A 12,115-nucleotide genomic window follows, 5' to 3' on the forward strand; every position below is an offset into this window, starting at 1 on the left:
AGGTGTTACCACTACTAGAATAGAGACACCTCCGACAACCAGCAACACTTCAACCGGTTCAGGTAACTAATAGGCATTTTTGGTTTGTACCAAAGCATCAGATCTCCCTGTGGACAAACAGGGGTCAGGTCTTGCTATTCATCCATTGGGACACATAAAGTCTCTTTCAGAATAAAGCCCTAGAACAGGCATTGTCAACCCTTTTACCATGAAGAAACTCCTGAATGATGTTTCAGGCTTCAAGGAACCCTGGAAGTGGTGACATAACATTCCATTGTGGAGAAAGAGTATATGCCTGTAGAGCAGCAGGGAAGATGGCCACCATTAATGTCTAGTGATGAAAACAGCCATCTGAGCTTCTAGGAAAGGCCGTGGAAGTCAGAGATGTGGGTGTGCAAATAAGATGCGGGTGCCAGGCAGACAGGCATACCATCCATCCATCCATGCATCTATAATCTACCAATTCCATTGTGGAGAAAGAGTATATGCCTGTAGAGCAGATGGCCACCATTAATGTCTTGTGATCTGAACACAATGGAAAAATGGGCAAATGAGAACAAGATGCAATTTAATAAAGATAAGTGTAAAGTTCTGCATCTGGGTCAGAAAAATGAAAAGCATGCCTACTGGATGGGGGATACGCTTCTAGGTAGCACTGTGTGTGAACGAGACCTTGGGGTACTTGTGGATTGTAAACTAAACATGAGCAGGCAGTGTGATGCAGCGGTAAAAAAGGCAAATGCCGTTTTGGGCTGTATCAACAGAGGCATCACATCAAAATCACAAGATGTCATAGTCCCATTGTATACGGCACTGGTCAGACCACACCTGGAGTACTGTGTGCAGTTCTGGAGGCCTCACTTCAAGAAGGACATAGATAAAATTGAAAGGGTACAGAGGAGAGCGACGAAGATGATCTGGGGCCAAGGGACCAAGCCCTATGAAGATAGGTTGAGGGACTTGGGAATGTTCAGCCTGGAGAAAAGGAGGTTGAGAGGGGACATGATAGCCCTCTTTAAGTATTTGAAAGGTTGTCACTTGGAGGAGGGCAGGATGCTGTTTCTGCTGGCTGCAGAGGAGAGGACACGCAATAATGGGTTTAAACTTCAAGTACAACGATATAGGCTAGATATCAGGAAAAAGTTTTTCACAGTCAGAGTAGTTCATCAGTGGAATAGGCTGCCTAATGAGGTGGTGAGCTCCCCCTCACTGGAAGTCTTCAAGCAAAGGTTGGATACACACTTTTCTTGGATGCTTTAGGATGCTTAGGACTAATCCTGCGTTGAGCAGGGGGTTGGACTAGATGGCCTGTATGGCCCCTTCCAACTCTATGATTCTATGATTCTATGATCACAACAGCCATCTGAGCTTCTAGGTTTGTTGCTTATCCATTGGGACACAAAGTGTCTTTCAGAATAAAGCCCTAAAACATGCATTGTCAACCTTTTGACCATGAAGAAACTCCTGAATGATTTTTCAGGCTTCAAGGAACCCTGGAAGTGGTGACATGCCTCTCCAGAGATGTGGGCGTGCAAATAAGATGTGGGTGCCAGACAGACAGATAGACTGACATACCATCCATCCATCCATGCATCTATAATCTCCCATTTCCACTGTGGAAAAGAGTATATGTAGAGCAGCAGGGAAGATGGCCACCATTAATGTCTAGTGATGAAAACAGCCATCTGAGCTTCTAGGAAAGGCCGTGGAAGCCATGGGATACTCTCGCATAACCAAAAGGTTCCCCAGGATCTTAGTTGGGAATCCCTGGCTTAGATTGTTGTCAACATTATTTATTACTCTGACTTCCTATTAAGTCCATAATACTTCATTAATATTGCAATTGGAACACCATTTTTTTTAAACAAACCTCCTTTTCTTACGATTGAAGATTATAAGTTTACATTAATATAAACGTTATTACTCAATTCTTTATTTCTGGTCTTTACTCCCCTTTCTATGTGTCACCGCCATTACAACAGAGACACCTACAACAACCATCAGCACTTCAACCAGATCAGGTAACTGATAGGCATTTTGGTCTGCACCATGGTATGAGATCTCCCTGTGCACAAACAGTGGTCAGGACTTGCTTATCCATTGGGACACATAAAGTCTCATTCAGAATAAAGCCCTAAAATATGCATTGTCAACCCTTTGACCATGAAGAAACTCCTGAATGATTTTTCAGGCTTCAAGGAACCCTGGAAGTGGTGACTTGCCTCTCCAGAGATGTGGGCGTGCAAATAAGATGCGGGTGCCAGGCAGACAGACATACCATCCATTCTTCCATGCATCTATAATCTACCATTTCCATTTTGGAGAAACAGACTAAGCCTGTAGCACAGTGGAGGAGGTGGGCTCCAGTAGCCTCTAGTGATGTCAGCAGCTGTCTGAGCTTCTAGGAGAATACCTGTAACCACTAAAGAGGTGCATAATCATAGGGCTCCCTGGAACCCTTGTTGAGAATTCCTGGCTTAAATTTTTGTCAACGTCCTTTAATATTCTGGCTTCCTATTACGTTCAAGACTATTCTTTCATACTGCAATTGGAACACATAGTCTTGCAAATCTACTTTATTTATGATTGAAGAATAGAAGTTTTGATGCTTATAAATATATTTAATACAAACATTATTATTAATTTCATTATTTCTGGTCCTTACTCCCCTTTCTAGGTGTTACCACTACTATAATAGAGACACCTCCGACAACCAGCAACACTTCAACCGGTTCAGGTAACTAATAGGCATTTTTGGTTTGTACCATGGCATGAGATCTCCCTGTGCACAAACAGGGGTCAGGGCTTGCTTATCCATTGGGACACATAAAGTCTCTTTCAGAATAAAGCCCTAAAACATGCATTGTCAACCCTTTGACCATGAAGAAACTCCTGAATGATTTTTCAGGCTTCAAGGAACCCTGGAAGTGGTGACATGCCTCTCCAGAGATGTGGGCGTGCAAATAAGATGCAGGTGCCATATAGACAGACAGACAGACAGACAGTCAGACAGGCCGATTAACCATCCATCTATGCATCGATCATCAACCATTTCCATTGTGGATAAATAGTCTAGGCCTTTAGAGTAGCAGGGCACCATTAATTTGTAGTGATGACAACAGCCATCTGAATTTCTAGGAAAGGCCGTGGAAGCCATGGGATTCTCTCGTATAACCACTAGTTCCCCATTATCCTAATTGGGAATCCCTGGCTTAGATTGTTGTCAACGTTATTTATTACTCTGACTTCCTATTAAGTCCATAATACTTCATTAATATTGCAATTTGGTAGAGAATTTTTTAACAAATCTCGTTTTCTTATGATTGAAGGTTATACGTTTTGATTAATATAAACATTATTACTCAATTCTTTATTTCTGGTCTTTACTCCCCTTTCTATGTGTCACCACTATTACAACAGAGACACCTCCAACAACCAGCAGCACTTCAACCAGATCAGGTAACTAACAAATCTACTTTACTTACGACTGAAGATTATAGGTTTTGATGCTTCTCCAGGGAGTCCTTCCTTCTCATGAGGTGGCCAAAGTATTTGAGTTTCATCTTTAGGATCTGGCCTTCTAAGGATCAGTCAGGGCTGATCTCCTCTAGGACTGACCAGTTTGTTCACCTTGCAGTCCAAAGTACTCGTAAGAGTCTTCTCCAGCACCAGAGTTCAAAAGCCTCAATTCTTTGACGCTCGGCCTTCCTTATGGTCCAACTTTCAGACCCATACATTGCAACCGGGAAGACCATAGCCTTGACTAGATGCACTTTCGTTGGCAGGGTGATGTCTCTGCTTTTTAGGATGCTGTGAAAATAAAATCTGTCACTACCTCCATTTCTTCCCCGTCTATTTGCCAGGAATTGAGAGGGCCGGATGCCATGATCTTTGTTTTCTTGATGTTGAGTTTCAAGCCAACTTTTGCACTCTCCTCCTTCACCCACATCAACAGGTTCTTTAGTTCCTCTTCACTTTCTGCCATTAGAGTGGTATCATCTGCATATCTGAGGTTGTTGATATTTCTCCCTGCAGTCTTGATCCCAATTTGTGACTCATCTAACCTCGCCTTTCTCATGATGTGCTCCGCATACATGTTAAATAGGCAAGGCGACAGTATACAGCCTTGCCGAACTCCTTTCTCAATTTTGAACCAATCAGTGATTCCATGCCCGGTTCTCACTGTTGCTTCTTGACCTGCATATAGTTTTCTCAAGAGACAGATTAGATGCTCTGGTATTCCCATCTCTTTAAGAACTTGCCACAGTTTGTTGTGCTCCACACAATCAAAGGTTTTAGCATAGTAAGTTAAGCAGAAGTAGATATTTTTCTGGAACTCCCTAGCTTTCTCCGTGATCCAACGTATGTTGGCAATTTGATCTCTAGTTCCTCTGACTCTGCCCGTACTTCTGGAAGTTCTCGGTCCACATATTGCTGGAGCCTAGCTTGTAGGATTTTGAGCATAAGTTTGCTAGCATGAGAAATGAGTGCAATTGTGCAGTAGTTTGAACATTCTTTGGCATTACCCCTCTTTGGGATTGGAATGTAAACTGACCTTTTCCAATCTTTGTGGCCACTATTGAGATTTCCAATTTTGCTAGCATATTGAATGTAGCACTTTACTGCATCGTCTTTTAAGATTTTGAATAGTTCAACTGGAATGCTGTCACCTCCACTATCTTTATTGTTGCTCAGACTTCCTAAGGTCCATTTGACTTCACATTCCAGGATTTCTGGCTCCAGGTCAATGACTACCCCATCGTGATTATCAGGAATGTTAAGCTCGCTCTTGTATTGTTCTTCTGTATAATTTTGCCACCTTTTTAAAATCTCTTTTGCTTCTGTTAGGTCCCTACCATTTTGATCCCTTATCATACCCATCTTTGCTTGAAACATTCTCTTCATTTCTCCAATTTCCTTGAAGAGATCTCTGGTCTTCCCTATTCTATTGTTTTCTTCTATTTGTTTGCACTGTTCATTTATGAAAGCACTAGGGGCAAAGCCCGTTGTCTCGAAGAATACAACGGGTGCTAGAGCTTGGCAGTGGGAAGAGGAAGGGGAGGAGTTGTCCAGGCTGTAAGGGCATGGGGTTGTCATGTGTGTTGTGTGGGAGGTTGTGGTGGCATGGTGGCAAATGAGGCCATGGGAGTGGAAATATGGGTGTCAAGAACCTGTGGTGTGGAATGTTCGTTAATTGTGGGAGAGGACTGACCTTTGGGAATTGTGGCATAGTGGTTACAGATGAGCTTTCCAGAGCCATGTTCTCAGATATGTGAAGGGAAAATCAGACTGGAGACTCTTCTTAGGGGAAGATTACATGGCAACCAATTCCCCCCAGTTCTGCATCATTTCCCTTCTTGTGTGAATTAGGCCACATTCACTGAAATGCCCCTCTGCCCTAATACACATAGGGTAGTCACAGTACACAGGTGTCCACCCTGTTCCTTCTGTCTCCCATATTTTCACTGTTGGTAAAATGTTATGTGCCCACATGCTTCTTTCATGGTTGCTCCTTAGAAGAACGGATTTTTGTACCCTATTGCTTACTACCCAAAGGAGTCTCAAAACGGTTTACAAACACCTTTTCCATTTGTCTCTCCACAGTAGTCAACCTGTGAGGTATGTGGGGTTGTGAGAGATCTGAGAGAACTGGGAATGGGCCGCAGTGACCCAGCAGGCCTCAGGTGTCTCAAAGCATTTTCCTATCGTCTTCCCCTTCTCTCCCCATAGCAGACTCCCCATGAAGGAGGTGGGGTAGCGAGCCTCACAGGGAAGCTGGCAACCCTAAGAGGAAGACTGTCTGTGCACAGCAGTCTTGACCTTAGTAAGGTTTTTTAATACTGTTTTTTTATTTGCCAGGCCAAGGTTATTTGCCAGTTACTATTTCAGTTACAATGTGTCTCCAGACATTTACTTGTTCTCTATTTAGTTTCAGGCTGTAAATATTTATTTAGATCTTCCTGCACTTTCCAGACTCACAGGACTGATGCTGGTCTGCCTGTCTGCACCCCAGAATAAAAACAGTTGCTGATAAGGGCTGGCCATAATCCATAGGCCAGGAGGGACACTCCTGCACCACTCCCTACCAACTGCAGGCAAAAATGGCTCATTTGAAGGCTGGTCTCTGAGGCATTGTACGATTTTGAAGTCCCACCTCCAAACCTCCAGGAATATTTCCAACCCAGGGGTAGCCAACCTACAGGTGTGGCCTGGAGAGCTCCTGGAATTACAGCTCACCTGCAGAGTATAAAGATCAGCTCCCCAGGCAGAAAGGGCTACTTTGGACAGAGTTGTGGTAGAGAAGAAACATTTAAGGCTCCCCACACAGGTTGTTGTTGAATTGGAAGACTTGAGGCCTACTGCACAGGGTTGTTGTGCAGATGAAATAGGAGACAAAAGAGCCAGTTTCCTCTGCAGAATAACGTTGTGCAGTGGCCTCAAATCTGCAGAGAGTTGCAAAGAAGAAAGACACATGGCTTGGCTGTGTCTAACCCCCGGCCAGAGCAGTATTTTAAGTGAGAAGGGGCTTTTCTGTGGCCTCCCTGTCAGGCAACTGTTTGGCAGAAGGGGAAAGTCCCCCCTCCTCAAAAGGAAGGCCCTCAGGCTCCCCTGCGTTGCTCTTGGAAAGGCCTCCTTCCCTCAGTCAGGGCCTGTCAGGGGCTCCTTCGCAGCAGGGCTGAAGGGGGGGAGGGAGCGCACTCTGCAGCCTCCTGCCAGCTCTGTCAGGGTTCTGAGGCAATTTGCAGTTGGACATGACAGTTAGGACAGCCTTGGGGCGAAAAGGGCTGGCGCAGCCTGTCCAAGCCTCTGTTCTCATCCCCCTTGGCAGCCCTGCTGACCTCCTCTCCCTTCGGTGGTCAGGAGCAGACTGGCAGCCAGACTGGGCTGGGTGAATGGAATTTTGGTCTGTCCTGGTGAGGGGCCAATAGGAAGGCACTTTGCGCGCCTCCCCATTGGCTGCTTGGCCCTGGATGGACACTCGGAGGGCCCAATCAGGAGCCGGTTCGCGGCTCCTGATTGGGCCCTCTGAGTTTTTATCCTGGACAGGGCCCGCCCTAATTCCTCCCCAGGTGGCCTTACTCTTTTATTTAATAGGACCCTGTCCTATTTAAAGATTCTTATTTCTTCTAGCTATTCTCTGGAATTCTGCATTCAGTTGGATGTATCTTTCTCTTTCTCCCTTGCCTTTCACTTTCCTTCTCTCCTTAGCTATTTGTAAAGCTTCCTCAGACAGCCATTTTGATTTCTTGCATTTCTTTTCCTTTGGGATGGTTTTAGTTGCTACCTCTTGTACAATGTTGTGAACCTCTGTCCATAGTTCTTCAGGCACTCTGTCTATCAGATCTAATTGTCACCCCTAAAATCTATTTGTCACCCCTACTGTATATTCGTCAGGGATGTGATTTAGTTCATACCTGGCTTAGTGCTTTTCCCTACTTTCTTCAATTTGAGCCTAAATTTTGCAACAAGAAGCTGATAATCTGAACCACAATCGGCTCCTGGTCTTGTTTTTACTGACTGTATAGAAATTCTCCATCTTTGGCTGCAGAGCACATAGTCAATCTTTCTGTGTTGACCGTCTGGTGTTGTCCATGTGTAGAGTCGTCTCTTGGGTTGTTGGAAAAGATTGTTTGCAATGACCATTGTATTCTCTTGACAAAATTCTACCAGCCTGTGCCCAGCTTCATTTTGTACTCCAAGGCCAAACTTGCCTGTTATCCCAGTTATCTTTTGTCTTCCTGCTTTAGCATTCCAATCGCCTATGATGATAAGCACATCACTTCTTGGCATTGCTTCTAGAAGGTGTTGTAGGGCTTCATAGAACTGGTCAACTTCGTCCTCTTCAGCAGCAGTCATTGGGGCATAGACCCCGATTAATGTGATGCTGAATGGTTTGTCTTGGATTCGAACTGAGATCATTCTGTCATTTTGGGCAGTGGTCCCCAACCCTGATCCGGGATCGGTCCTTAGATCAGTCAGAACTAGGCTGCGGCTCCTCCTCATCCTCCTCCCCGGCTACTGCCTTGGGGGCTGCCCTGCCACTCTGCCGCCGGCTCACCTTTTGTGCTCTCTGGTGGCTGCCATGGGCTGGGGCTCCCCCTCGACGTGCCACTGCTTTTCCCTACTTTCTTCAATTTGAGCCTAAATTTTGCAGGCAGCGCTCCCCACCGGGCAGCAGGAAATGAGGGGCACTGGCAGGAAAGCAAGTAGGGCAGGGGCTCAGGCAGTGGCGATGTCCCTCGGCAAAAGACTACTCCCCCGGGCCTCAGTAAAATTGTCAAGCGTTGACTGGTCCCTGGTGATAAAATGGTTCGGGACCACTGATTTTGGGGATTGTATCCCAAGACTGTGTTTCCTACTCTTTTATTGATCATGAAGGCTACTCCATTTCTTCTGAGAGATTCTTGTCCACAGTAGTATACCAGTTATCTGAATTAAATTCACCCATTCCTGTCTATTTTAGTTCACTGATTCCTAAAATGTCGATGTTCAGTTTTGTCATCTCTTGTTTGACCACATTCAGCTTGCCAGATTCATGGATCTGACGTTCCAGGTCCCTATGGAATAAAAATCTTTACAGCATCGGACTATCTTTTCTGGTCCTTACTCCCCTTTCTAGGTGTTACCACTACTAGAATAGAGACACCTCCGACAACCAGCACCACTTCAACCAGTTCAGGTAACTGATAGCCATTTTGGTTTGTACCATGTCATGAGATCACACTGTGTACACACAGAGGTCAGGACTTGCTTATCATCCATTAGGACACAAAGTCTCTTTCAGAATAAAGCCCTAAAACATGCATTGTCAACCTTTTGACCATGAAAAAACTCCTGAATGATTTTTCAGTCTTCAAGGAACCCTGGAAGTGGTGACATGCCTCTCCAGAGATGTGGGCGTGCAAATAAGATGCGGGTGCCAGGCAGACAGACTGGATCCATCCATCCATGCATCTATAATCTACCATTTCCATTGTGGAGAAACAGACTAGGCCTGTAGCGCAGTGGAGGAGGTGGGCTCCAGTAGCCTCTAGTGATGTCAGCTGTTGTCTGAGCTTCTAGGAGAATACCTGTAACCACTAAAGAGGTGCATAATCATAGGGCTCCCTGGAACCCTTGTTGAGAATTCCTGGCTTAAATTTTTGTCAACGTCCTTTAATATTCTGGCTTCCTATTACGTTCAAGACTATTCTTTCATATTGCAATTGGCACACATTGTCTGACAAATCTACTTTTACGATTGAAGATTATAAGTTTTGATGCTTATAAATATATTTAATATAAACATTACTCATTTAATTACTGATAGCCATCTGGGTTTGTTCCATGACATGAGATCTCCCTGTGCACACGCAGGGGTCAGTACTTGCTTATCATCCAATGGGAACAAAGTCTCTTTCAGAACAAAGCCATAGAACAGGCATTGTCAACCCTTTGGCCATGAAGAAACTCCTGAATGATTTTTCAGGCTTCAAGTAACCCTCCAAGTGGTGGCATGCCACTTCAGAGATTTGGGTGTGCAAATAATATGCGGGAGACAGACAGTAGACTTACAGACAGACAGACAGGACGACCATCCATCCATCTATGCATCTATCATCTACCATTTCCTTTGTGGAGAAAGAGACTTGGTCTGTAGAAGGGCAGGGAAGATGGGCACTATCTAGTGATAACTGCAGCCATCTGAACTTCTAGGAAAGGCCATGTAAGCAACACAGACATCTCCAACAACCATCACCACTCCAAACAATTCAGGTAACTGATAAATGTCTGGTCTTGCTTATCATCCATTAGGAGACACAGAGTCTCTTTCAGAATAAAGCCCTTGATCAGTCATTTTCAAACTTTTGATCATGAAGAAACTCGTAAATGATTTTTCAAGCTTCCAGAAACCCTGGAAGTATTGACATGTCCATCCAAAGAAGTGGGCATGGAAGTAAGATATGGGAGCCAGCCACCTAGCTAATTAATCAATCATGTTCCATTTTCATTGTTGCGAATGAATCTAGGCCTGTAGATCAGCAGGCAAGATGGGCTCTAGTAATGTTTAGTGATGCCATGGCAGAGTTCCCTGGAATCCTAGTTTGTAATCAGTTCCTTAGACTGATTTCAACATTATTTAATACTAGCTTCAAAGCCCGTTCCTAAGAACGGGCCCTGAAAGGGTCCCCTCCCCTGGCCCCTGGCCAGGCAGCTTAAGGTGACTTTGGGCGGCAGCTCGCAGCCAAATCAAGTAGGGCGGGCAGGTGCTGGGCAGCTTGTTAGCAGGCCCAAGACAGATCTCCTTAGTAGGCAGTCAGCAAGCCGGGAGGCCCTCGGCAGCAGGCCCAGCCTAGCAGGCCACGAGGCCCTCGTTAGCAAGCCCTCCACCACGACCCTTTGCCCAGGGCCCTCTCACCTGCTGCTGGCTCCAGGCACTGAGGCGTCAGAAAGCAAAGAGGCTAGAGGCTAGAGTCCAGGGCCAGAGGGTGGGAGCCGCAGGGGCAGGGCCAATCAGGACAAAGCTGGCTGCACCCTGATTGGCCCTATTCCAACTTGGACAGCCAGACACGTCCCACATCCTAGGCTGTTTCAGAAATATATAGAGGAACAACGATGGATAAGGATTCTGGCATCCTATTATGTTCATGACACTTCATTAAAATTGCCAGCAAAAAAAGCGGAAATGGAATACGCGGTGACAACACAATGAAGGAAAAAAATTGTGTAAATTAATTCAAAATTTTTTTGCCACGTCTTCTTTCTATGTTCCTTTTCTTTCTTTTTCAATATATACAAATCAATATTTTAGTATCTATATACCAGTATAAGTATCGGTTTTGCAGATTTTTAAGATACACTTGTGAAATCTTATATTGGGTTTCACTCTGAGTTGTTGTAATGATTTGTGCACACTTGACGGCATTTACCAGTTTGATGCACTCAAATCCTGTAGTTGGGTAAGAATCTCCATTTTGATCACCACTGATTCCTAGCATATACTCCATGAGTACGCATGGGGGACAAAATCTTCCAGCACACAAAGTCTGCCCCAGAGTTGTACATGCACATGCACAACTCAGGGGTGGGAGGGGTCCGCCATGCCTTGCAGTGGTGGTGGCAGCAGGGGTGTCCCAAGGAAGTATGCCATGACCCCTGTTTGAATGAGCTCCCCGAGGTGATCGGGGCCCTTCAAGATAGAGCACTTCCACCAAGGATTTGGTTGGGGCCAATTACTTTATAATATCTATGGGTCCCCCCCAATGAAACACCCCCATAGAGACTTCCAGCCTGGAAAAGACTACTGATAGTAACCAATCTCTGGGTATCATGGTAATAAGTGATGCTGCTATTGTTCCAAATGTTCCTAATTTGTTAATATGTTTTAAACTGTTTAATATTTAATGTTGTGTTATGTTTCTAAATTGTTACTGTTAAAAGATTTATTGTGGCAGATGCTTTCATAGAACAGAGCCCATTTCCATCAGATGCAGGCATGATACACTTTACAACATGTCCTCTGGCCCAAACTATATTCTGGTGTAATAAAGCTAATAAGTCTTTGCCAGAATACTTTTTGATGTTTTCCAGTGCAGCCAAAGATGGTATGTTGTATCCACCATTTATGTGGAGCTTTCTGCTAGCACAAGAAGTCTTTGTCCAATAGGATGGGTATGTTTTCTCAACCAAAATTTATTTATTTAAGAAAATGTCTATAAGGTGTTTCCAGAAAACCTGTTCATGGCAGCTTACAAAGTAAAACTTAATAATAATAAAAAAGAGTATTTGCATCTAAGGAAAGCTCCATCGTGAGCCAGTTTGGTGTAGTGGTTAGGAGTGCGGACTTCTAATCTGGCACGCCGGGTTTGATTCTGCACTCCCCCACATGCAGCCAGCTGGGTGACCTTGGGCGTGCCACGGCACTGATAAAGCTGTTCTGACAGAGCAGTAATATCAGCGCTCTCTCAGCCTCACCCACCCCACAGGGTGTCTATTGTGGGGGGAGGAATGGGAAGGCGACTGTAAGCCGCTTTGAGCCTCCTTCGGGTAGGGAAAAACGGCATATAAGAACCAACTCTTCTTCTTCTTCTTCTTCTTCAAACAAAAACTCTGGGTCACCATTTAAAGCAAATTT

General features: G+C 44.8%; 1 protein-coding gene across 50 annotated transcripts in view; it reads left to right on the forward strand.

The window, feature by feature from the left end:
• The window catches only part of MUC13 (mucin 13, cell surface associated), a 59,974-nt gene that overhangs the window by 21,543 nt on the left and 26,316 nt on the right, over positions 1-12,115 (forward strand). For 39 of the 50 annotated variants that reach the window (XM_077320364.1, XM_077320392.1, XM_077320371.1 and 36 more), the window contains 5 exons: positions 3-62; positions 1,983-2,021; positions 2,678-2,737; positions 3,421-3,459; positions 8,621-8,680. In XM_077320364.1, coding sequence (XP_077176479.1) covers positions 3-62; positions 1,983-2,021; positions 2,678-2,737; positions 3,421-3,459; positions 8,621-8,680 — 258 coding nt within the window. The remainder of the gene's footprint in view (positions 1-2; positions 63-1,982; positions 2,022-2,677; positions 2,738-3,420; positions 3,460-8,620; positions 8,681-12,115) is intronic. The other 11 variants (XM_077320393.1, XM_077320400.1, XM_077320407.1 and 8 more) reach the window with 5 other exon arrangements.

Source organism: Paroedura picta, chromosome 2 (genome assembly GCF_049243985.1).
Source record: "Paroedura picta isolate Pp20150507F chromosome 2, Ppicta_v3.0, whole genome shotgun sequence".
NCBI classification, from domain to species: domain Eukaryota; kingdom Metazoa; phylum Chordata; class Lepidosauria; order Squamata; family Gekkonidae; genus Paroedura; species Paroedura picta.